This window comes from Cataglyphis hispanica, chromosome 16 (genome assembly GCF_021464435.1).
Source record: "Cataglyphis hispanica isolate Lineage 1 chromosome 16, ULB_Chis1_1.0, whole genome shotgun sequence".
NCBI classification, from domain to species: Eukaryota; Metazoa; Arthropoda; class Insecta; order Hymenoptera; family Formicidae; genus Cataglyphis; species Cataglyphis hispanica.
This window is the reverse complement of record NC_065969.1, coordinates 6,067,097-6,087,730: the sequence shown is the minus strand read 5'-3', so window position 1 is coordinate 6,087,730 and position 20,634 is coordinate 6,067,097. Positions and strand designations below refer to the sequence as shown.

The 20,634-nt window shown below is 31.5% G+C and overlaps 5 protein-coding genes across 8 annotated transcripts; 2 read left to right on the top strand and 3 right to left on the bottom strand.

Moving 5' to 3' along the window:
• Positions 1-134: 134 nt before the first annotated feature.
• On the bottom strand, positions 135-2,775 carry LOC126855559 (eukaryotic translation initiation factor 3 subunit M). The gene is made up of 7 exons (XM_050603340.1): positions 2,550-2,775; positions 1,986-2,165; positions 1,799-1,893; positions 1,497-1,715; positions 1,089-1,357; positions 864-1,007; positions 135-546 (listed from the first exon to the last, which is right to left on the bottom strand). The coding sequence occupies exons 1-7, from the start codon at positions 2,592-2,594 to the stop codon at positions 323-325; spliced, it is 1,176 nt and encodes a 391-aa protein (XP_050459297.1). The 5' UTR covers positions 2,595-2,775; the 3' UTR covers positions 135-322.
• A 343-nt stretch (positions 2,776-3,118) lies between these two features.
• LOC126855436 (GPI mannosyltransferase 2) lies at positions 3,119-14,846 on the top strand. 2 transcript variants are annotated; one of them, XM_050603079.1, is made up of 3 exons: positions 3,119-3,227; positions 3,338-3,459; positions 12,973-14,846. In XM_050603079.1, exon 3 carries the CDS (start codon positions 13,240-13,242, stop codon positions 14,701-14,703), a length of 1,464 nt encoding a protein of 487 aa, XP_050459036.1. In that variant the 5' UTR covers positions 3,119-3,227; positions 3,338-3,459; positions 12,973-13,239; the 3' UTR covers positions 14,704-14,846. The 2 variants fall into 2 exon arrangements, with proteins under 2 accessions (XP_050459036.1, XP_050459037.1); XM_050603080.1 differs by having other exon boundaries at positions 3,130-3,227; positions 3,338-3,463.
• Positions 3,472-12,898, bottom strand: LOC126855428 (dual oxidase 2-like). 3 transcript variants are annotated; one of them, XM_050603059.1, is made up of 26 exons: positions 12,789-12,898; positions 12,297-12,650; positions 11,849-12,030; positions 11,521-11,764; positions 10,081-10,308; positions 9,872-9,955; positions 9,508-9,593; positions 9,113-9,394; positions 8,810-8,985; positions 8,603-8,724; positions 8,320-8,517; positions 8,110-8,217; positions 7,893-8,032; positions 7,529-7,792; positions 7,309-7,449; positions 7,041-7,216; positions 6,435-6,955; positions 6,111-6,341; positions 5,875-5,968; positions 5,546-5,756; positions 5,156-5,276; positions 4,835-5,064; positions 4,555-4,713; positions 4,321-4,476; positions 4,107-4,235; positions 3,472-3,942 (listed from the first exon to the last, which is right to left on the bottom strand). In XM_050603059.1, exons 1-26 carry the CDS (start codon positions 12,880-12,882, stop codon positions 3,814-3,816), a joined length of 4,860 nt encoding a protein of 1,619 aa, XP_050459016.1. In that variant the 5' UTR covers positions 12,883-12,898; the 3' UTR covers positions 3,472-3,813. The 3 variants fall into 3 exon arrangements, with proteins under 3 accessions (XP_050459016.1, XP_050459017.1, XP_050459018.1); XM_050603060.1 differs by having other exon boundaries at positions 4,835-4,986; XM_050603061.1 differs by lacking the exons at positions 3,472-3,942; positions 4,107-4,235; positions 4,321-4,476; positions 4,555-4,713 and having other exon boundaries at positions 4,895-5,008.
• Positions 10,298-11,526, top strand: LOC126855438 (pyruvate dehydrogenase E1 component subunit beta, mitochondrial-like). The gene has a single exon (XM_050603084.1). It carries the CDS (start codon positions 10,385-10,387, stop codon positions 11,465-11,467), a length of 1,083 nt encoding a protein of 360 aa, XP_050459041.1. The 5' UTR covers positions 10,298-10,384; the 3' UTR covers positions 11,468-11,526.
• A 77-nt stretch (positions 14,847-14,923) lies between the features above and the next one.
• LOC126855431 (probable ATP-dependent RNA helicase DHX34) lies at positions 14,924-20,397 on the bottom strand. The gene is made up of 15 exons (XM_050603063.1): positions 19,369-20,397; positions 19,097-19,263; positions 18,817-19,023; positions 18,559-18,691; positions 18,261-18,409; positions 17,942-18,174; positions 17,673-17,859; positions 17,404-17,598; positions 17,111-17,320; positions 16,639-17,007; positions 16,353-16,528; positions 16,162-16,272; positions 15,912-16,033; positions 15,524-15,782; positions 14,924-15,455 (listed from the first exon to the last, which is right to left on the bottom strand). The coding sequence occupies exons 1-15, from the start codon at positions 20,087-20,089 to the stop codon at positions 15,173-15,175; spliced, it is 3,522 nt and encodes a 1,173-aa protein (XP_050459020.1). The 5' UTR covers positions 20,090-20,397; the 3' UTR covers positions 14,924-15,172.
• Between the last annotated feature and the right edge of the window lie 237 nt (positions 20,398-20,634).

Here is a 20,634-nt window from a genome sequence, read left to right as displayed (position 1 = left end):
TAACGAGTCTAGATCTTTTTTATTTTATATATAATATAAATGTATATTTAAAATTTTATAAAAAAATTCTCGTTATATATATTGTGGATTTGCTGTGTAACTCTTATAGATATGAATGTAATACTACAGTATAGTTATCTCTATTAATTTTTATTTATTTCATTTGACAACTAGATTTGATAAGATAATTGTATAAATTTTTTTTATACACATTAGAAAAAGATTTTCAACTTTTAATTCAAATTTATGTATTTATGTATATATGATTATACAATTATAAATCATTTTGTCTACCACCCACCTGTGGAATTTTATGATACTGTCAATGAGCAAGAGTAGCTTTATTTTTTGCTGCAAGCTCTATTTGTGCAGTAGCTACAGTCTTCATGCCATCCTGCACAGCCGAAAGATTAGCTTTCCATGATGCAAGTAGATCTCGCAATTGCATCCATTGTGGGCGACCAAATGTTCTGTGCATTGTGCTAGAAATTAATACTTTGCGGCCAGCTTGATCCATGCGCGCTCTTACTAATTTGGTTTTCAAAACTGAAACAAACAGTAATTATAATAATATTATTTATATCGCGCGAGAAAAAATTAAATACGATTATTTTGTATTCCTTTTACATTAAATGACAACAAATTATTGTTGAATGTCTCAATAACTCAGTAAAAATACAATTCTACCAAGCCAGTACAGATTCATTTGATATGCCCTGTTTAAAGTCAATTGCCACTTGAATGAATCACTAGTGGAAATTATTATGTAGACAGGACACAATTATCATTAATAATAGAATACATTTTCTACAAATATTAAAATAATAAATATGCAATAATCAAGTAGCAGAGAGATAGTTTACCATCAATTATGAAACTTTCTACTTCAGATTCATTAATCTGCAATTCTTCTTGTATTGTATCAAAAGACATTTCTGGATTTGTCTCTGCAAGTTGCATAAAAGTTAGCAATCTCATCTTCTTCATGTTTTGCTCATGGTTCAATCCTAAAAGAAAAAAAAAGATGCATGTTGAATCTTATTATCTAAATTAATTCAATATTTTTAACAATATAAGTCAGTATGTACCAAGTTGATGTTCAACAAATTCTCTGTGATGTTGGTAAAAATGTAAATATGCTGGCAATTTATCTTGCACAAACACAAGAAGTAAGTCGTGTATCAATTCGCCTTCTAAGAATCTCACAGGTTTTAAAGCTAACAGTGGATCCAGTAAAAATGTATTAGGATCTGCTAATGCAGCTAATATACAACGTTGGGCATCTTCTCTTGCTGCGGAAGCATTTTCTGCTGTATAAGTTCCCAACAGTTCCACCATAACAGCTGCTGCTTGTTCTCTAAAGGATTATGTACAAATATTTTATGTAAAATAAATATCCAATAAATATCTTTTTATTCAAAAATTATTTTTTTTTTTTTAAGAATTAGATATATCTTTTATATCAAACAGAATAAAATAAAAATAAAGATAATTACCCTTGTTTGCAACTTAAAAGGACTTCGTGTAATAAACGCAGTAATTTCTGCATTTGTTCATTTGATGGTGGAAAGGAGGCAAACTGTTGCTTCAATTGATCTATTCCACTGTACACAGCTTTTACTTGATCAACATTGCGAGCTATTTGTACCAAATGGTAATAAACATGATATCTCATTGGAGAATCATCGGCAAGAGATTGAAATAACAGCCATAATCTGTAAACATATACCATTTGTTAATATATTAAATCATTTGTATTATATTAAAATCAATTGCAAGTATGTAAAAAATATATTACGCTTTTAAGCAAACTAATCCAAGCTTATATCCAGGTGCTTTAACAAGTTTTTCACAGAATGCTAAAATTAAATTTTCTGCACGTTCCGTAGGTATCTGGAACAATGTCAATCTCAATGCAGATAAAGAGAAATTACACAAATATTTATTTTGTATGACAATAAAGCATCAAGTATGCCAAAATTTACCAAGATCATGATAGAAACAATATCATTCAATACAGTTTCTATCTCATTTTCATTTCCTTCTTTAAAACATGCTTCACATACTCCAATAATCTTGTGCAAATCGTCCTCTATACCTTTGGGAGATTTCTCTTCACTAATTTCTGCACCAAGGCTTTTAAAATATACCCTCAGTTCTTGCGCCTAATAATAATATTCAACAAAATTAGTATGCACAATATATATATATATTAATATTTTTCTATGGATCAAATAGAAACTGTCGCAATAGTTGATTTTCTTTAATTATGATTGCAAAGTTTATTAAAAATTAATAAATTGTATAGTACTGTATTTATCTCTCATGTTTTGAAATCATCTATAAGATGTTACATATAAAAACCATGTCTTTTATATATGATTTTGAAAAAAAAAATTACTTTATATGAAAGTTAATTGCGGAAAAGTAACGGTCACGACATTATAAGTAATGCGTTCTCAATTCTGCTTTTACCCAATACATATTGACAAAAAATATCTAAAGAAATTAACGACAGCGACATGCGTTATTGAATTTTGCATATTTACTTGGTCGTCTAACGGTAATTCCATGAAAATTGGCGGCACCTGCATCTTGACAAACTGTAAATATATTTCACTGTATTAAAATTCAATCGGTAGAGACTAAATTAAGCTAAATTAGGCTAAATGAAACACGCGAACTATGCAAACCACTGAACTACAGTAGCAAAGAGATCGAAGGGATAAAAAAACGCGTATGCATATGGCGTGTATAGTACGCAACACAATTGGCCAATTGACCAATTGTGAGGAAAGCTGTTTAGGAACATTTGATGTATGTACGAGTTGGATTGCGTTCGAAAATTTACTCGCGGAGTAGCATTTGATTGACCAATCAAACAAAAGGAGATACAAAAAGCAAAGATCTCTTTATCCTGATTGGTTAATCAAATGCTATTTTATTCTCGACATGGTTGAATTTTAAACAAAATTCTGATTGGCTGTTATTGCAAGAAACTTTTGAAGTCCTAAAACTTTTTATTCGTTAACCAATTGAATTTACCTTCAATATTTTGTGGACATAACATGTTATTCACTGATAGTTTCGCGACTATGTTTATTATTCATGTTTTATATGGATGTAGAGGCAGAAAATCTCCATTTTTCTTTGCTTGCGAAATTGGATAGCAACTTTTCAATGTATTGGATCGACTTAATTGCATTTTTTATCAAGCAGAGTTATCGGTAAATGTAATTTAATTTAGGATATTTTATTTAGATTTAAAAATACACTTATTCGATATCTGTATGTAAAAACAAAAATTTTAAAACATTTTTTTTTTGCTTGATTTTAGCATAACAAAATGGCGGGAATTTTACCGGCGTTAGATTTGGTTAGATTGATGGACTGTCGCGACGTTAGGATCACATTTATGAAGAAACTGTAAAGTAATCTTCTCCGTCCGTATTTATATTTGTGAGTATGTATATATATATTTGATCTCTTATAAAAGATGTTATGTAAATTAATTTAATAACTTGTAATCATTAATAGTATTAATTTAATTAATATTTACTATGACGCAACAGTAAAACTTTTTTTTTAAATTAAGAATTACAGAATTATTTATAATCTTTTGTAATTTTAACATTTATACAAGTATATAACAAAATATGGAATTTATCTTTCCATACAATTTTCTTATAAGAATATGACTCATTAGAGAAAATATAAATATAAAAAAGAGAAATTATTAAAATTATGATTATTATGAAATAATTAAATTTATCAAAAATAAAATGTTATACTAAATATTTTAGAAAGAAACTTTTAAAAACTTTTATAATGATGTTGAAATAATGTATCATTGATTTCTGTTAGATTAATCGCTTTACAAGCTGTAGCTACTGCTTGTGTCATAGCTGGTGTACCACAACTAAAAACACCAATCTTGTTTGTCTGAAACAGAAATTAAAAAGAAATATGTGTGTGTGTGTTACATTATATATATATACGTTATGTGTGTGTGTGTGTAAAGAATTTAAAGCATAATATAATATAATGTTGATTAAAAAAATTATGCAATTAGTCATATTGATAATCAATAGATAATCAATACTTACAGTAGGGTGTAATTTTTGTATAGACAGGAAAAATTGAGAGAATTTCGGACGTCCGAAATGTGTCACTGCTTTCAATCCAGTAAATAAAGATTTGTTCGAAATCTTTTGAAAATGACGTTCGCAAATATACTGAAAATCATATTTAGTTCGAGATCTTTTAGCATTAAAGTTTTTCAAATTAAAATATGATAACATTTGAATATAGATATCTTACTAAAAGTATCGTACGTAGATCAAATTTTTGATAAAATTGAGTAACAAAAATATGAATTGATACTGTGTTATTGATATCTGCTTTTTCAAGCTCCCTTAATATGTCGACCATCCATTCAAATTGTTTTTGTGTTCTTGTCACCCAAACAAAATATACCTGCAAATTGAAATATCTTTATACATATATTTTTTTTTATTATCCCTTAAATTTTAACAGATTTGTTAATGTTATTACCTTTTTGCATCCAAAGTATGAATTATAGTTTGATTTAAAAACAATGTCTTTGAGTATTGACGCAAAAGGTGTCACACCTATACCTCCGCCAACCATGATTGCCACTTCATATTTATCCCAGTCTTGATGACCTTCCCCATATGGACCATCCATGTGAATCTACAAATAAACAGATGTATAGTAACATGTGAAAAATTTATCTCATTAGTAAAAGTTTTGTGAATTCTATATATAAAAATATAGAATTTCAGACAAATATTGTGATATGAAGAGAGTTTACCATTGGTAAAGTTTTATTAGACATTGTATACAATTCTAATTTCTCTCTAATATTCCTAGTCCATGGTCCAACTGCTCGTACATGTATACTTAAAGTCGTTTCATGTGGCGCAGATGATAAAGTAAATGGATGATATTCATTTGTCTGTAATGCTGGACATGCTATTCTAATCCACTGACCAGATTTATATTGAAAATTTAAAGGTTTTGGAAATATTATACATGTTACACCTATACAGCATATGTATATGAATGATATATACAAAGACTTGAATAAAAATAAAAACAACAATATAGCAATAATATTTTCAAAAAGGAATACCTGATGGCAGAATTTCTGCTTTGAGTATTGGTATCTCTATCGTTATTCTAGTCACAGTTACGACTTTATCGAGAATAAATAAAATAACTGGTCCCAAGAAGAAATAATGAAAATATGGTTCCTATTGTAATAATAAAATTATAAATGATTTTGATATACAATATGATTTTAGGTAGGATATTTTTATACACAGGGTGTTAAATTTCAAACGTAATAGACCGAATATCTCGATAATTAAAATGGAATATTAAGATCCGATCTTTTTTAGATTGTATTATTTCGAGGCAGATAAATTTTGATAAAAAGAATTTAACTTTGGATGGACGCGTATTTCAAATTTGGCATCCTGTATATATAAAAATAATTGATAATTATATATAACAATATTACTTGTACTAATCTTCCACTGCCATGTAAGATCATCAGTATGTAGAAAACTGGATATAAAGAGTGTATAAGAGAGAACCAATTATAGAATGACTTGCGTACCATCGACAAAGAGCACACAAATATTAATCCAGTTACAATAGTTAAAAATATTCCTGTTACACCTGTTATTGTACCCCAACACCAATAATGGAACTTTGGTAGCTCATGCGTTCTAAATGCGAATATTATGTATAACATAATGATGCACATATGTAAATATGAATAAATATATATTTAAATATCTTAAAATCGAGTAATTGAAATATCTAAGGAAAGAGATGTAGACTTACGCGTGGAAATAATTGCGGAATAAACACGTCAGATCATCAGCAGTTTGCGTTGATATATGATAAAAATTAAAGCCGTGTCCAATTATATGTAATACTAAAAATATTAAGACTATGAGTAAGAATATGAGTAAACATATAATTTGTTAAAAAATTTTCTCTCTCGAATGAGTTGTTCTAATTAAGTTGTTAACATTTTGTACATTGTTTAAAAAGTTTTATAGAACTTATATTCTCACCAGTAAAGACTAATGCCCAACAAGCGATATATTTATGCATTTCTATCGCTGAATCGAAAGGAATATAAAATTGCAAAACCGTAGTTCTCAGAACAGTGATGGTGTTATGGCACATCATAATTAATAATGTGGAATAAGCAAACATCATAGCCGATGCCGCACCTCTCGTTATAGTAAGACCATAGCCTAATATTCGTCTCAAACCAGAATGTTCTCGTTGTATAGAGTAATCTGTATAAAAGAGAGCAATATTGATCATTATAAAGTGCAAAAATTAAAGTCAGATAGATATCTACTTTAAGGGAATGTTCGAAAAGAACATACAATATACTCGTTCTGCGAAAATCCCAAGCAGAAACAGAGTGTATAAACACGCCCAGAATATTTGTAATCGTTTGTTAGCGAGATATTTCATTATAGGATACCAATAATTGTCTGAATGTTTCTTGAGTTCTTCGACAATTTTCTCGTTCTTGTCAATAATTTCGCTATTACTTTTTTTCTCTTTCGCATTTTGTTCACTTTTCGTTTTTCCCTCGATTCTATATTGTAATTCGCTTGGATCGGCATATAGACTTTCTACCGTCTTTTGTACTTCGCCGATGAATGTTGATCTAACAGTTTTCACACCTGCGTGAAGTTTTCTGTTGCTTTTTCCATCCGCAGGTACATTGAACTCCAGTTCTGCATAATTAAATTTATCATTAAAGTCGCTTAGTATTTTCTGAAAATCCTGTAAATTTATAGTTTCCTTGTCCGCCAAATCGGCGTGATACATCATGGATTGCACCAGAGCTTCCAACTCATCGTCCATTATATCGGCATTGCTAGTTTCCATAAATGATCTGCAAGTATTTAATGTAATGTATATATGAAGGGATTATGCACAGGATAGTGTATGTCATTCATTTGGATAATTTAAAAATATACCTCAACATAGCTGAGAACTCTTCTCTTTTAAGTCTTCCTATACCATTGATGTCATACATATCAAACATTAGCTTCATTTTTTCTTCTGCAGAGCCCTTTAGAAATATCACCAACATGTCAACAAACTCTCGAAATGATATAAAACCGTTCTTATCTTTATCCACTAAATTAAATATCTGAAAATGTGTGGATATGCATAATTTTCAACAAATATATTTGTATTGCATATTTGCATATTACTTATCAGATTTTATAATGTAAATATTACCTTTTTTACGAATTCCGCATCCGGCTTCATACTCAGAGCTTCCGCGAATTCTATGATAGTTAGCTCGGTATAAATCACTTCTCTTGCAACTGACGAATCTATTTGTAGAATTTCTTCTTCTGTATGTGCAATATGGAATGCCTGAAAACACAAGTTGTGTATTATTCAATATTATACTATATTATATTCGAATATTTCACAAAAGAAGAAAAACACACACCTGTGCGAATACAACGCGGAAAAACATTTCCAATTTCTTTTGACGATGCTTTTTAGTTATTGCTTGCTTGAGTAACGCTGCATATGTGGTATTAGTCATAATTTGCATTGAACAAACATTTCCGGATGTTGCAATATCTGATATAAATCTTTCGAATGCTTTTATAAATGTGCTTTTCAAAAAATCGGAATCAAACTTCAATACTAAATCATAACTATGATGTACACGGATTAAAATATAGTGACTATCAGACGCGCAATAAATCTACAAGAAAGATTTGATACATTTTATTATATACTTATCAATTATTTTATGTGCTTTTGTGCGATAAACAATAATTAACATGTATTAGAAAAATATATACCATGACATTGCTATTAGTTGGAATGTCGATTGCACGTATCAAATGTCCCAATTGATTTTTCACTTCCAGTTGCTTTTTTCTGATGTTTAGCATTAATATTACACATCTAAGTGCAGTTTTTGGCTCTTGCCATTCACTAGCTATTCATAGAGGAATATATTTTTGTTATACTACATGTATGCAATATAAAGATATGCACATACCTAAAAAGTCTTACCAGTATGTATAATGTCGATATTATCACTATGGTCTATTTTTTTAACAATTTCTCGCATTGGTCCTTTATTCTTAAATTGTATCTTAAAGACTATTAATGTAATGATACCTGTATCAAAATCAACACTTTAGTTAGTATAATGCCCATGTCGTTAGTTAGTATAATGCCCATATTGTTTCATTATTTGAATAATAGTAAAAAAATATTCACCGCAGAAAAATATTGATACACCTAAAAATGTAAGAATGAAGGATACACTGCTATTGGAAAAAAAATCATAAGTCCCAGGTTCTGTGCAACTTTCGATTGTATATTTATTTATTTGATCGGCATGAAAACAAGAACCAGTTGTGCAGTTGCCTTCTTTAACAATTTTATTATTAATACAATTGGGATGTATATCATCCACTGAAAGAAGATACAAATGAATTTAGTGGTATTATTAACTAATTATTAGGTAAATTTACATTTTCATATGTAGTTTTTCCTTTACCTGCTACAGGAACTCTAAAAGGATTCTTTGGAATATCGTTCCAGTCCATCTTAGTGGTACACATCAGTATATCATAAAATGATAACTGTTCTAATCTTCGAACTTCTTCGTAAGTGAAAAGTCTAGAAACAAAGTCGAATCAAAAGTTTATCGTATCAATTGTACAGAAAGTATAATGAAATATGCAATAGCGATATAATTACATACTTATTATTGAAATTCTGGTACCAAAACCTATCACCGTCGCGTATTCGTTGAAATTGATCACTGATAATACTTTGAAATAGTTCTCCGGGTCCATCGCCAGTTTCTAATATTCCACCTACCCAGATATCCACATTATTGAACGAGTTATTGTATAGTCTGAGAAATTCATCTTGAATCTTAAATAAAAAATATCCTAAATAATAATAAATAAAATGTCTTAAATATTATGTATAAAATATATATTGCATTTTGCAACGCTGCCGTTAAATACAAGAAATACATGAAAATTTTTATACAACATACCGCTTGATCTATGCGGTTAAAATGAGATATATTTTTAATCTCCGGTAGACCGTACGCACGACGAGCGCTGTTGTAATCAGGTACTCCGTGATCACGTCCCCTCTGAATATTAAGTGCCATTAAGTCTCTTCTTGAGAATTCCAGTGGCCCGAATAAACTACCTCGCAAATCTTCAACGATCTTGTGATCCTCCTCTTCGCATAATTGAATAGCCATTCCCATTAATAATTTCTCTACATCAATGACATCCTTTATTCTTGTTAAATTTGCATAGAGAGAATTCTAAAAACAATCATTTTTACGTACTTTATTACGTACGCGTTTTAAACATCGAAACTTTAAAAATATGTATATATATGTATATATACTTAAAAAATGTATAATTATCAAAATACCTGTGACATCCAATAATTATTGCACGTTCTAATTGGATGTGGTTCCAAGGAACAATTATTCCTCCCATAGTTGCGCAAATATACACCTAACATTGTGATTACCATTAATGTTATTACTGCATATCTATACAATTTTACAATATTATGACAATATTACACACACATCTATTGTATGATCTTTCATCAAATTAATAAATATAAATCGATTCTTCTTTGTACCACCTTATAATTAAATAAAAGACGGGCTGTGCTATGAAAATCGATATTTAACTCATTTGGTTTCGCTTGTCATTAATATAGAGGCATTAGGAAAACGGAACACATCTGTCTAATATTAATAAAAAAAATCGGATGCGTTATTTACCTGGTGGAACCAAAGTGTGTCCGAAGCGAAAAGCGGCCGATTGGAAAAATTGCTCTATCTGCGGATCGATATTGGGGTTGTAACCTTTAAATAACAAATTATCAATTAGGATTATATGCAATTTACAAGTAAATAAACATTTATTCGGATTGAACATTTATCACGTTTATCAACGCTATCACATGTTGACTAACACTATTTTTATTTACCCTTATATGCAGGAAGTCTATTTCCCAACCACGACGGCAACCATTCGTTAACGACAATGTGCTGCTGGGTCGCTATCACCCATTTACGAGCCTCGTTGTAAATCTTATCGCTTGACCAATTTGGATTGTGACGTTTAATATGAAATGCTACGAAATTGTGCCATCTGAACCATATTATACCAAAAGTCAGCAGGAACGGATTTTCATTCCCTCGCGGATTTCCCAATTCTAAAGCATACGTATCAAATTGCGTATTAATAGATAGATATTATACTGAGTCGAAATTTATTTATTCGCGTTCGAGATGTATTTTCTTCATCCATTGAGAGATAAATTGATGCTGCGAGCGATGCATCATTGTGTCATTCGTAAAACGTCCCGCAGATCCGTCACAAAAATGACTGTACGAGACGCGCTGAATATGGCTCTCGATGAGGAGTTGGCGCGGGATGAAAAGGTATTCATTATCGGAGAGGAGGTCGCCGAATTCGACGGCGCTTACAAGATTACGCGCGGTCTTTGGAAGAAGTATGGCGATAAGCGATTGATCGATACACCGATCACAGAGGCTGGATTCTGTGGTATAGCGGTCGGCGCGGCGATTCTAGGCTTGAAACCGATATGCGAATTTATGACCTTTAATTTCGCTATGCAAGCTATTGACCGTATCATCAACGGTGCCGCCAAGAATCTCTACATGTCTGGTGGGAAATATCCCGTCCCCGTTCTCTTTCGCGGTCCGAACGGTAATGCCAAGGGTTTGGCCGCGCAGCATTCTCAGTGCTTCGCCGCGTGGTACATGAGCACACCCGGCTTGAAAGTTGTATCACCGTCAACTTGCGAAGATTATAGGGGCTGTCTCAAGACAGCTGTGCGCGATCCCGATCCTGTTATCATGCTAGAGAGCGAGTTACTTTACAACTTCGAATTTCCCGTGTCCGATCAAGCTATGGACAAGGATTATCAGATACCTTTTGGCAAAGCCAAGGTGGAGAAACCTGGCAAACATATTACTCTGGTGACGCACGGCCAGGCGTACATGTATACAGTTCAAGCGGCCGACATATTGGCCGGACAAGGGATCGAGGCGGAAATTGTCAATCTGCGTTCACTCAGACCCCTGGATTGGGACACCGTGTTCAAATCGATCGGCAAGACACACCGTTTGATGACTGTTGAGTTAGGCTGGCCGAGATGCGGAGTAGGATCCGAGATTGTTGCGACAGTAATGGAAAATCCAGTATTCTTTCAGCTCGACGCACCCGCAGTACGGTGCGCCGGTGTCGACGTTCCGATGCCTTATTCGGAGAAGATTGAATACGAATGCACCCCAAAGGATCATCATATAGTGGACGCCGTTAAACGCGTCTGCGGCATAAAATTCTAATACTCGTTTATTCTAATATCCTGTGTCTACGTGAATAAAATTTTACTACTCACTGAAATATCTAGTAACGCTCTCGCTATAGTGTCGTGAAATGTATTGATGATGATGAATAGGTGGCGGTGGATTAGCCATCGGTAATCGGACAGTATTATAATCGGGATATAAACCAAAGTACGATGATGCGAGTTGACCATCCGCCTGCAATATTCCACTGCTATTTGTCCTTAAAACGTCAGACCATGCTTTAGATGTACCGTAAATTAATCCACCGTCTAAGAATGGCGTAATTTCATTTAGCTGCAACGTATTGATACTTGATAATAAAATAATATCGTTTGTTAAAATGAGAATAACATTAGAGCGAACATTACCAAATATTACCTGTTGACGAGGATTGTTTGGCGAATGACCGGTGCGATGATCGTATCGCGTGCGTAAAACTGGCATTTCCGTATGTCCTGGTTTAGTTCTATATCGATGATTTTCCGGAATCTTTATGTTGATATATTCAGGTGGACACATCGCCCTCTGAGCATCTAAAATTTCCTCCACCACTTGCTGACCTAAACATTTTTTTTTTTTCAAATTATATATTGTTGAGCCTCATTATAAATATCTTTTATGTTTTTTACCATAAATATATTTGATAAATATTTAATCTTTCTATATACTTGACTTAAATATTTGTTACAAAAATTTTTTTACAAATCACATTTCATATTGTACATATATGATATTCTTATAATTTCCATAAATAAATATGCAAATGTGCAAGTATATGATATTATCTTAATAACTGTTCTGTATGATATAAATCATTTTCACGTACCGAAAAATACAAGTAAAGCGTTTCTTCCTGTTCTTGATTTTGATCCAATTTCTCCGCTTAACAGCTTCTCACTTATTTCTAATGGTTCTGGTCTATTAGAACCTGAAGGCTTGTATACTCCATCTTCATAAGCGGCTGGCAGTCTCCTTAGTAATGGAGTGTCAACTGCACCTAGTTCTGGTCTTCCAATGTTATTGTACCATCCATCGTAACTGGGATATTCGATTCCATTGTGATATTGGAAGCATCTACTCGATTGATGATTATTTTCTCCCCAACATCCAGTAAATAACCAATCTGTTAAGTCCTCACCGAATGTTTTATCAACTGATTTTTTATCCGGCTTTTTGAAATCTGATAATTATAGAAACATATTTTAATATCTCATTAATTTAAATACAAATAATATAAATAGAAATAAAACCCAAGACACTGTAAAAACTATTAGATTTTTTACGATTTATACAATGAGAAATATGTATAAAAACTTACATTTCGGATCTGGCGAGGATTGTTGTATTATAGTCTGTGCAGCAATTAATGAATAATGAATTGCGATAATGAATAAATTAAATATTAAATACATGTTTTACATAATATATATATATATATATATATATATATATATATATATATATATATATATATGCGCAATCGTATAAATTATTTGTTTCAGCGCACGGTCCAGTCACTAACAGATCTGTAACAACTTTATACTCGGAGGATATCATTTGTATGAGCGGCTCGATTCGACCACTTCCTCTCTCTCTCCACACGATAAGAATATAGACGCAAACGGAAACTGTGAATCACTGATGAATATAATTAGATCACAAGTGAGATGATTACAAGTCTATTTCATAATTTGCTGTTACAACTGAGATATAAATATTTCATTTATGTTGTGAAATTAAGATAGACAACATATGCGAAATTACACAAAATGTATTCGCCACGAAAGAAAGTTCTTTGGTTCGCAATCATCAGTAGAATTGCGATATTAATATTGCAAATAATTTTCAATGCGTCAATTCCCGATCATCGTGCGGATGCGTTTAAAAGACCTCTGAATTCCGCAGAGAAAATGGGATCCCTGTGGGATGAAATAATTTATTTTTTATTCAACGGTTTTACACGTTGGGATGGAGAATATTTTTTACATATTGCAAAATACGGGTATACGTACGAGAATACTATTGCCTTTTATCCATTGTATCCAGCCCTGATTCGCATCGTTGCCTTTATTTTGTCGAAAATATTCCCCGCGTTAAACAGCCAAAGTATTATAATCGTTGCTGCGATGCTTATCAATTTCGTGTGTTTCGTAAAATCAGCTCTCATTCTTTACGATCTTACAATACATATATTTCAGGATACTGTAATTGCTTACAAAGCAGCGATATTTTATTGTATAAATCCAGCCAGCATATTTTTCTCGGCCGTATATTCAGAATCCATATTTGCATATTTAACATTTTACACCATGCTCGGCAGTATGAAATATACGTCTACCATTTATTTTCCATTGGCACTGTCGATTTTAACGAGATCGAATGGTATTGTCAATATAGGCTTCCCTGTATATTTCGGACTTAAGAATTCTATGTCGAAAGAAGTTGAGAAACAGAAACGCAAAATACCATATATTTTTAAACTAATTACATTAAGAAATTGTTTCACTATCTTGAGCACACTAATTTTATCGCTGTCTCCGTTTTTTCTTTTACAAATATACAACTATATTAAATTTTGTACTTCTACACCCGATAAGTCGTTATTGCCAATTCACATTTTACAGTATGCTACAGAAAATAATTTAGTATTACCAGGCATGACAAGTTCAATATGGTGTAACGCTACAATACCTCTAGCATATTCATATGTACAAAAGACATATTGGAATGTTGGATTCTTAAGATATTATCAATTTAAACAAATACCAAATTTTATTTTAGCTTGCCCAATATTGTTTATTATGTTGCAATGCATAAAAGAATTTGCTTGCGAATATAAAGATGAATTGTACTTGTTAGGACTTTTTGATAATAAAAGAAAAAACGGAAATACTCAAATCAAAGTATATCCATTAAGTATGTTCGTCTTTGTAATACATGGATTATTTCTAACTATGGTTTGCTTATTCTTCGCACATATTCAAGTTAGTACACGTTTATTAGCTTCTGCAAGTCCTTTGATATATTGGTATTGCGCCTTAATTACATCTCATAAGTATATCGATCATATTGATTTACGATATGAAAATGAAGAGAACATTTGCTCGAAATGGAAGGTATTTTTCTTATCACAAGAACAATATACATTACAAGATAAACTTGTACTATTCTATTTTATAGGATACACAATTATAGGATGCTTATTGTTTTCAAATTTCTTGCCATGGACTTGATACATCACATTCTATATAAGTATATACTTAATTTTTTTGTTAAGAACGTTTTTAAATTTTTTGATTGTTGTTATTGTAAATATTATATTTGTTAAAGTTTTTGTACATAAAGAATAAAACTTTGTAGGCAAGTTAAATTACTTGCAAATTCTAGTATTAAAATATATTAATTTTAATTTTTAAAAGAAATATTTAATCTTATTATGTATGTATAAAGCAATATATATATATATATATATATATATATATATATATATATATATATCCTTATATGTGTATGTGTTATGTACCTAGAGTTCTGTGAACATCTATCAATGAAATGTTGATATGTTTATTTATATTAACAAAAACCGTCTATATATCTGTATGTAAATTATTCTCTTTTAATATAAATATGTTTTCTATTTATATACAATCCATGTTTATCCATATTTATCCATATTTATATACAATCCATATGCTGTATATTTTAACTTGTTTTAATATGTAGTTTCTTATGCTTTAATATCTCGATAGGTGTGAGATGTAACATTTGCGAACAATCAGGACATTCGTATGCTTGACTATTACGTGTACGCGTGATATTTTCAGTTTCTTTGTCGATATTGGTTGCATGCGCGATTGTACAATAACTTTGATGTTGGAGTTTTTCTGTACTCGATAAGACTGCTCGAAAATCACAGTTTTGACAATGCCATTCAGTTTCGCGCATTTCTGCAATTAGTTGTTCACTCCAGTCAGTTTCCTTTATGCTGCAATTTAATAGTAAAAGATAAATAAATCTCCGTATTAATTAATGTAATTATTCTTTTGCACTCACCAATTATATGTAATACTGTCTGTTACATTAACTCCACCTTTAGTTACATTTGGTATACTCTTAAAATCGGTTTGGAAAGGATTAGGCTCTATACATGTATCATTATTGCCACTGCCAACATATATCATTTTTAAATCGGCCGGTAGCAATCGTTTTATCGTATACGGTACTGTAGTGTGCATATATTCAATCAGTTCTTGAGTAAGATTTTGCTCAACTTTATTAAAATCTTTTGTTTCATCGTTTGCATCATCAGATCCTGAAAAATAAGACATTTATATTAATCTTACTATAAATATTGGTATTAAATGAAGGAATAGAAAAGGGGAGGGGAAGGGAAGGGAAAAGTAGTACAATTCAATCATGTCAAAAGAAATATGCTTTGTACCTTGCAATCGCTGATTTAACAAGAAATCCCATTTATTTCTCAATTTGGTAGCTCTCATTAATAAAGTCTGACCACTGTCAGGAACAGGAAATTCTAACATGAGCCATGAATCACATGCTATTCTGCAAAATGTAAAATCTATCTTACATTGTATTTGACTAATATTATTTTTCTTTTTTATTGAGAAATATAAAAATATACAAATTTATACAAAATATTAGTACACATGAAGGCATAATATATTACTTACAAAGAGAATATACTATTTGTGTCTATTTCACGTGCAAATAGCAACAATGTTTGTGCGGCAGGCATTCTTAAAGTATTTACCAGATATGGTTTTGTGGTTTCCAAGAGGGATCTGTCTCGCATTTATTTTGTATAATGCATTAAATTTATTTGACAAATTATATTATAAAATAAACATAAATAAAAACTTACAGATATGCTAGTATCTGATGTTTAGGGCTAACAGGATTTTTACTTTTAAATCCTGGTATCGATATTACATCCGCTTCTTCAATTTGCAAAAGTTGCTGATGATTTCCAAAAAAGCTCATTGGATGCAGTGCAACATATGGTTTTGCTTTTGTATGAAATAATTGCTCGCTCATAGACTGAATAACAATTTGGAAAATATTTTTACATATCATCATATATACACAAATTATAAATTATAAACAACTGAATATATAAAAAATAACAAAAGAATATATAATTTTTATACCTTGCAATAATTATACTCGTCAGCACAAGCAAACTGTGGATATAAGCCACTGCATAATATCAGCTTCAACATTGTCAAATTTTTATAGCTGCACGCGGTAGACGCTGTTAAAAGATTTTGCACTTGACTTGAATCATTTCTCATTCGAAATTCTATATCTTTTATGTCGAGCTCTCCATAATCATCATCATTATCTTCCATTTGTATGTCAAAGGTCTCTACTTTTAATTGTTTACGTCTTCTAGGTTCATTTTGCTTGTAAGTTCTTTTGAGAGACTTCAAGAGTCTTAATTCTCCATGCCTTATCGCACGTTCCGCACTTGTCATGGAAGAGTTTGATTCTGGGAGACTTTTGAGTAATTTGCAATCCTATATAATGTATCCCCCATATAAAGAAGATATATAATATTAAATACATAATGATATTAAAAATATATCTGTGAGAAAAATGTACACAAAATGTATGACTAACTTGAAGTAATTCTTTAAATTGAGTCCTCAATTTTGTCATTTCGTAGAATCGTTGCTCTTCTAAACCTCGTCTTCGGCACCACTTTCTGCTACTGTTACTACCACCTCTATATTCTTGAGAATTTTCTTGCTTCACTTCTAGCCATTCTTTAAATGCGTTCAGTAAAGTTATAGGATCACCATGGTCAGATTCTAATCTTTTTCTAGATGTCTTTAATATTATAGATATTGTTTCATCACAAAATTAAATGTTTGTTGCACAGCATTATTAATACACTTATTAACATTAATTACCTCACATTCTACATCTCTATATGCTCTATTGGTGAATGGTGTTTGTATACTTAATGCAGCGGCTAGTGACAATACAGGTTCCACTTGATGAAAAATGGATCCCATAATTAACATCTTTCCTATTGTAATATCAACGGGCAGCCGTGCCAAGGTTTTACCTACACATGTGATTTTTTCATTATCTGTGAGTGCACCCTGGTGAAAATATTGTTAATTTAATATTCAGCACTTTGCAAGAAAAACAAGAATGCAAGATCTAAAATACTAACATGATCTTTCAATGATAATATAGCGTTTTCTATACTGTCAGCTGGCGGTGGCTCGATGAATGGAAACTTTCGAGCATCAGGTAGTCCCATTGCTATCATTTGTAACAGCGAAGAATCTAAGGGTACACGTTGTAATTCTGGTGTCGAATATTTTTCCAATGTCTTATATTCTTCCTCTGAATAAATTCTGAAAAGAACAATGTCACGTTTATTCTCAATCTTGTAAATAATGATAACATGATTTGTTGCAAAAATCACAAATTATTTACCTGTAACAAACTCCAGGTCCAGTCCTGCCTGATCTTCCTTTTCTCTGTTCCGCACTGGCTTTGCTTATCCAGAATTCTTTCAGCCTTTGCATCTTACATGATGGATCGTAACTCATTTCCTTCACTTTTCCACTATCGGCGACAAATCTAATTCCATCAATGGTAATGGAAGTTTCCGCAATATTAGTTGCGACAATGCACTTCCTAACACCTTCAGGTGCATAGTCAAATACCTAGAGAAAGCGAAATTATTCATTGGTATTCTTTTATGATGAAATAAAAATAATTTACAAAAATAATTCACGCAACAGAAATATACCTTGTCTTGTTCAATGATGGAAAGGGTACTATGAAGTGGTAAAACTATCCAATTATTCTTCTTTGTACTATATTCCTTGGCAGCATCTACGACTGCAGTAATTTCACTTATTCCACTCAAGAATATCAATAAGTCACCCTTCTCATTGGCTAAAATATTTTTAACATTGTAATTATAACAAAGTAATTGTAATTTTAATTAAAATATATTATTAGTTAATAGTAACAATCTTAATTTTTAATTAATCTTTATTCTGAAGAGTTTGTTACTGTAATTAAAATATAAATTTCTTTTACACCTGGATATTTTTGATCAATTATTTGCATTATTTGTACATATGGACTTGGATTAAAACGATCATTTTTGTATCCGAAATCTTCTACAGTTACAGGACGGTAGAACAATTGAATAGGATATAATCTTCCAGGAACCTAAATATATATGAAAAATTTCAGAATTTCACAAATTACATATATGTACATTTGATTGATATTTGAAAGTATTTAAAAACAGTTAAACCGTTTAAATATTTTATATGTGATATAAAAACTCTTACTTCCACTATTTTAACATCTTCCTTTGCAAAATAATTACTAAAGAGCTCTATATTAATAGTTGCAGACATTAATACCAATTTCAAATCGGGTTTTTGATAAATAATGCATTTCATAATGCCCAATAAGAAATCTCCATGCAGATGACGCTCGTGCACTTCATCTAAGACTATTACATCGTACGCTGATAATGTTGATTCACCCGACATCTGTAAACGTGTATTAATATATAAAATTTTTTTGAATGTTTTTAGAATAATTTGCAAATATTGAAATATTTACTTGTCGTAACAATAAACCTTCGGTTATGAATGTTATGTTTGTCTCTTGGTTTCTCTGTTTTTCAAAACGTATCTGATATCCAACTTTGCTCAGATTCTCGCTCAATGTTTCAAAAGCGACTCGTTTTGCTAGTGAAATACATGCTATTCTTCGGGGCTGTGTACATGCTGTAATACAAATTATGAAAGAAAAATAATTAAATCATATATTAAATATACAATCGTTTAAATATAAAAAAATATTTAGATTGACAATTAACTTTGGGATTGTACCTATTTTTCGAAAACCAGCTTCATACAAGTATTGAGGTACTTGAGTAGATTTTCCACAACCCGTGTCCCCTGCCACAATGACCACTTTCTCCTTTTTTACCATCTCAATAATTTCATCTTTATGTCGTGCAACTGGTAAATTAGCTTGTGTGTCTCTGAGTTTTTTTAATTTGCTGAATTTTTCCTTTTGCTTAAAGTCCAAGTACAAGACTATTACATCCCTGAACTTTAGCAGGCGCAATTTCGTCAGTTGTTTCATTTCAGGGACTCGCGCAAATAATTCTCCATACGACAGATTGAGCTTGAAATTTAAACAATGAGACTTGTGATATCTTTCCGGCACTCCGATGGGATTTAAAGCGGAATTGGCTGCGGATTCGTCGCTATCGCCTAATTGTTTCTTGACAGACTCGTATTTCTCGACAAATTTCCAAAAATCCACGACATCGTGAATGAGATTCGAATTTGTTGTGAAGATCTTATTCAATTCGTGTTTATAATTACTAAAATAGAAGTCTTGGTGGCTCTCTTGGTGACGACTCGTCGAGGACGAGGAAGATTTGCGCGTCTCCCGATCGTTCTGCCTGGACTTTGACGAGTTGCGCTCGTCGATCTTGTAATCGTCGCAATACCTCTTCCTCTGATATTCACTTGCATTTTCACGCGTACGTTTGCGGCTAGACGAACGTCGTTTTGTGTCACTCTTCGTTCTCCACGACATTCTTAATTTGTATATCGCGCCATAATCTCACTCTTTAGCCGTGATATTCCAGCTATTTTAGCAGACACTTTATTTTCTTCTTTTATGGGTGCAGTATTTTTATACGCAAGGTTTTGCCCATCTTTCCAACATATGAAATATTTATCCAAAAGATCTGTATACGTTTATTGTAATACTCCTTAATAATACGTGTAAACAATGCGTGATAAATATAACCTCTTTGCCATACATTCATAAAAATTGGTTAGATTGGTTAGAATCAATTGTACCATTGACTATTGTAATCAATACACTAGAATATTATCGTTGGATTTAACCAATAGGGCAGCATATGATTGACTAATCAGAATAAAAGTAACCAAGATTTATTTATTTATCCTGATTGGCCAATCGACTTGTCAACTCGACGAGTAGAGACGAATTTTTTGAACGCAATCTATAGAAGTTATGAGGGACGGAGAGGTTTTCCTTTCTATATATATATATATATATATATATATATATATATATATATATATATATATATATATATCAGCATATTTTCT

What these genes read in the sequence shown, in the direction of transcription:
- LOC126855559 (XM_050603340.1), bottom strand. Translation starts at nt 2,594, where the DNA reads ATGCAGGTGCCGCCAATTTTCATGGAATTACCGTTAGACGACCAA. An exon ending in AATTACCGTTAGACGACCAA is followed by an intron (nt 2,166 to 2,549) that starts GTAAATATGCAA and finishes TATTATTATTAG; the next exon opens with GCGCAAGAACTGAGGGTATA. An exon ending in ATTTGTTGAACATCAACTTG is followed by an intron (nt 1,008 to 1,088) that starts GTACATACTGAC and finishes TTTTTCTTTTAG; the next exon opens with GATTGAACCATGAGCAAAAC.
- LOC126855438 (XM_050603084.1), top strand. Translation starts at nt 10,385, where the DNA reads ATGTATTTTCTTCATCCATTGAGAGATAAATTGATGCTGCGAGCGATG.
- LOC126855428 (XM_050603059.1), bottom strand. Translation starts at nt 12,882, where the DNA reads ATGTATTTAATATTTAATTTATTCATTATCGCAATTCATTATTCATTA. An exon ending in TCCGCGTTGTATTCGCACAG is followed by an intron (nt 7,450 to 7,528) that starts GTGTGTGTTTTT and finishes TTGTGTTTTCAG; the next exon opens with GCATTCCATATTGCACATAC. An exon ending in CTAATAAAACTTTACCAATG is followed by an intron (nt 4,714 to 4,834) that starts GTAAACTCTCTT and finishes GTTTATTTGTAG; the next exon opens with ATTCACATGGATGGTCCATA.
- LOC126855436 (XM_050603079.1), top strand. Translation starts at nt 13,240, where the DNA reads ATGTATTCGCCACGAAAGAAAGTTCTTTGGTTCGCAATCATCAGTAGA.
- LOC126855431 (XM_050603063.1), bottom strand. Translation starts at nt 20,089, where the DNA reads ATGTCGTGGAGAACGAAGAGTGACACAAAACGACGTTCGTCTAGCCGC. An exon ending in AGCTGGTTTTCGAAAAATAG is followed by an intron (nt 19,264 to 19,368) that starts GTACAATCCCAA and finishes TTTGTATTACAG; the next exon opens with CATGTACACAGCCCCGAAGA. An exon ending in AAGGTTTATTGTTACGACAA is followed by an intron (nt 19,024 to 19,096) that starts GTAAATATTTCA and finishes ACACGTTTACAG; the next exon opens with ATGTCGGGTGAATCAACATT.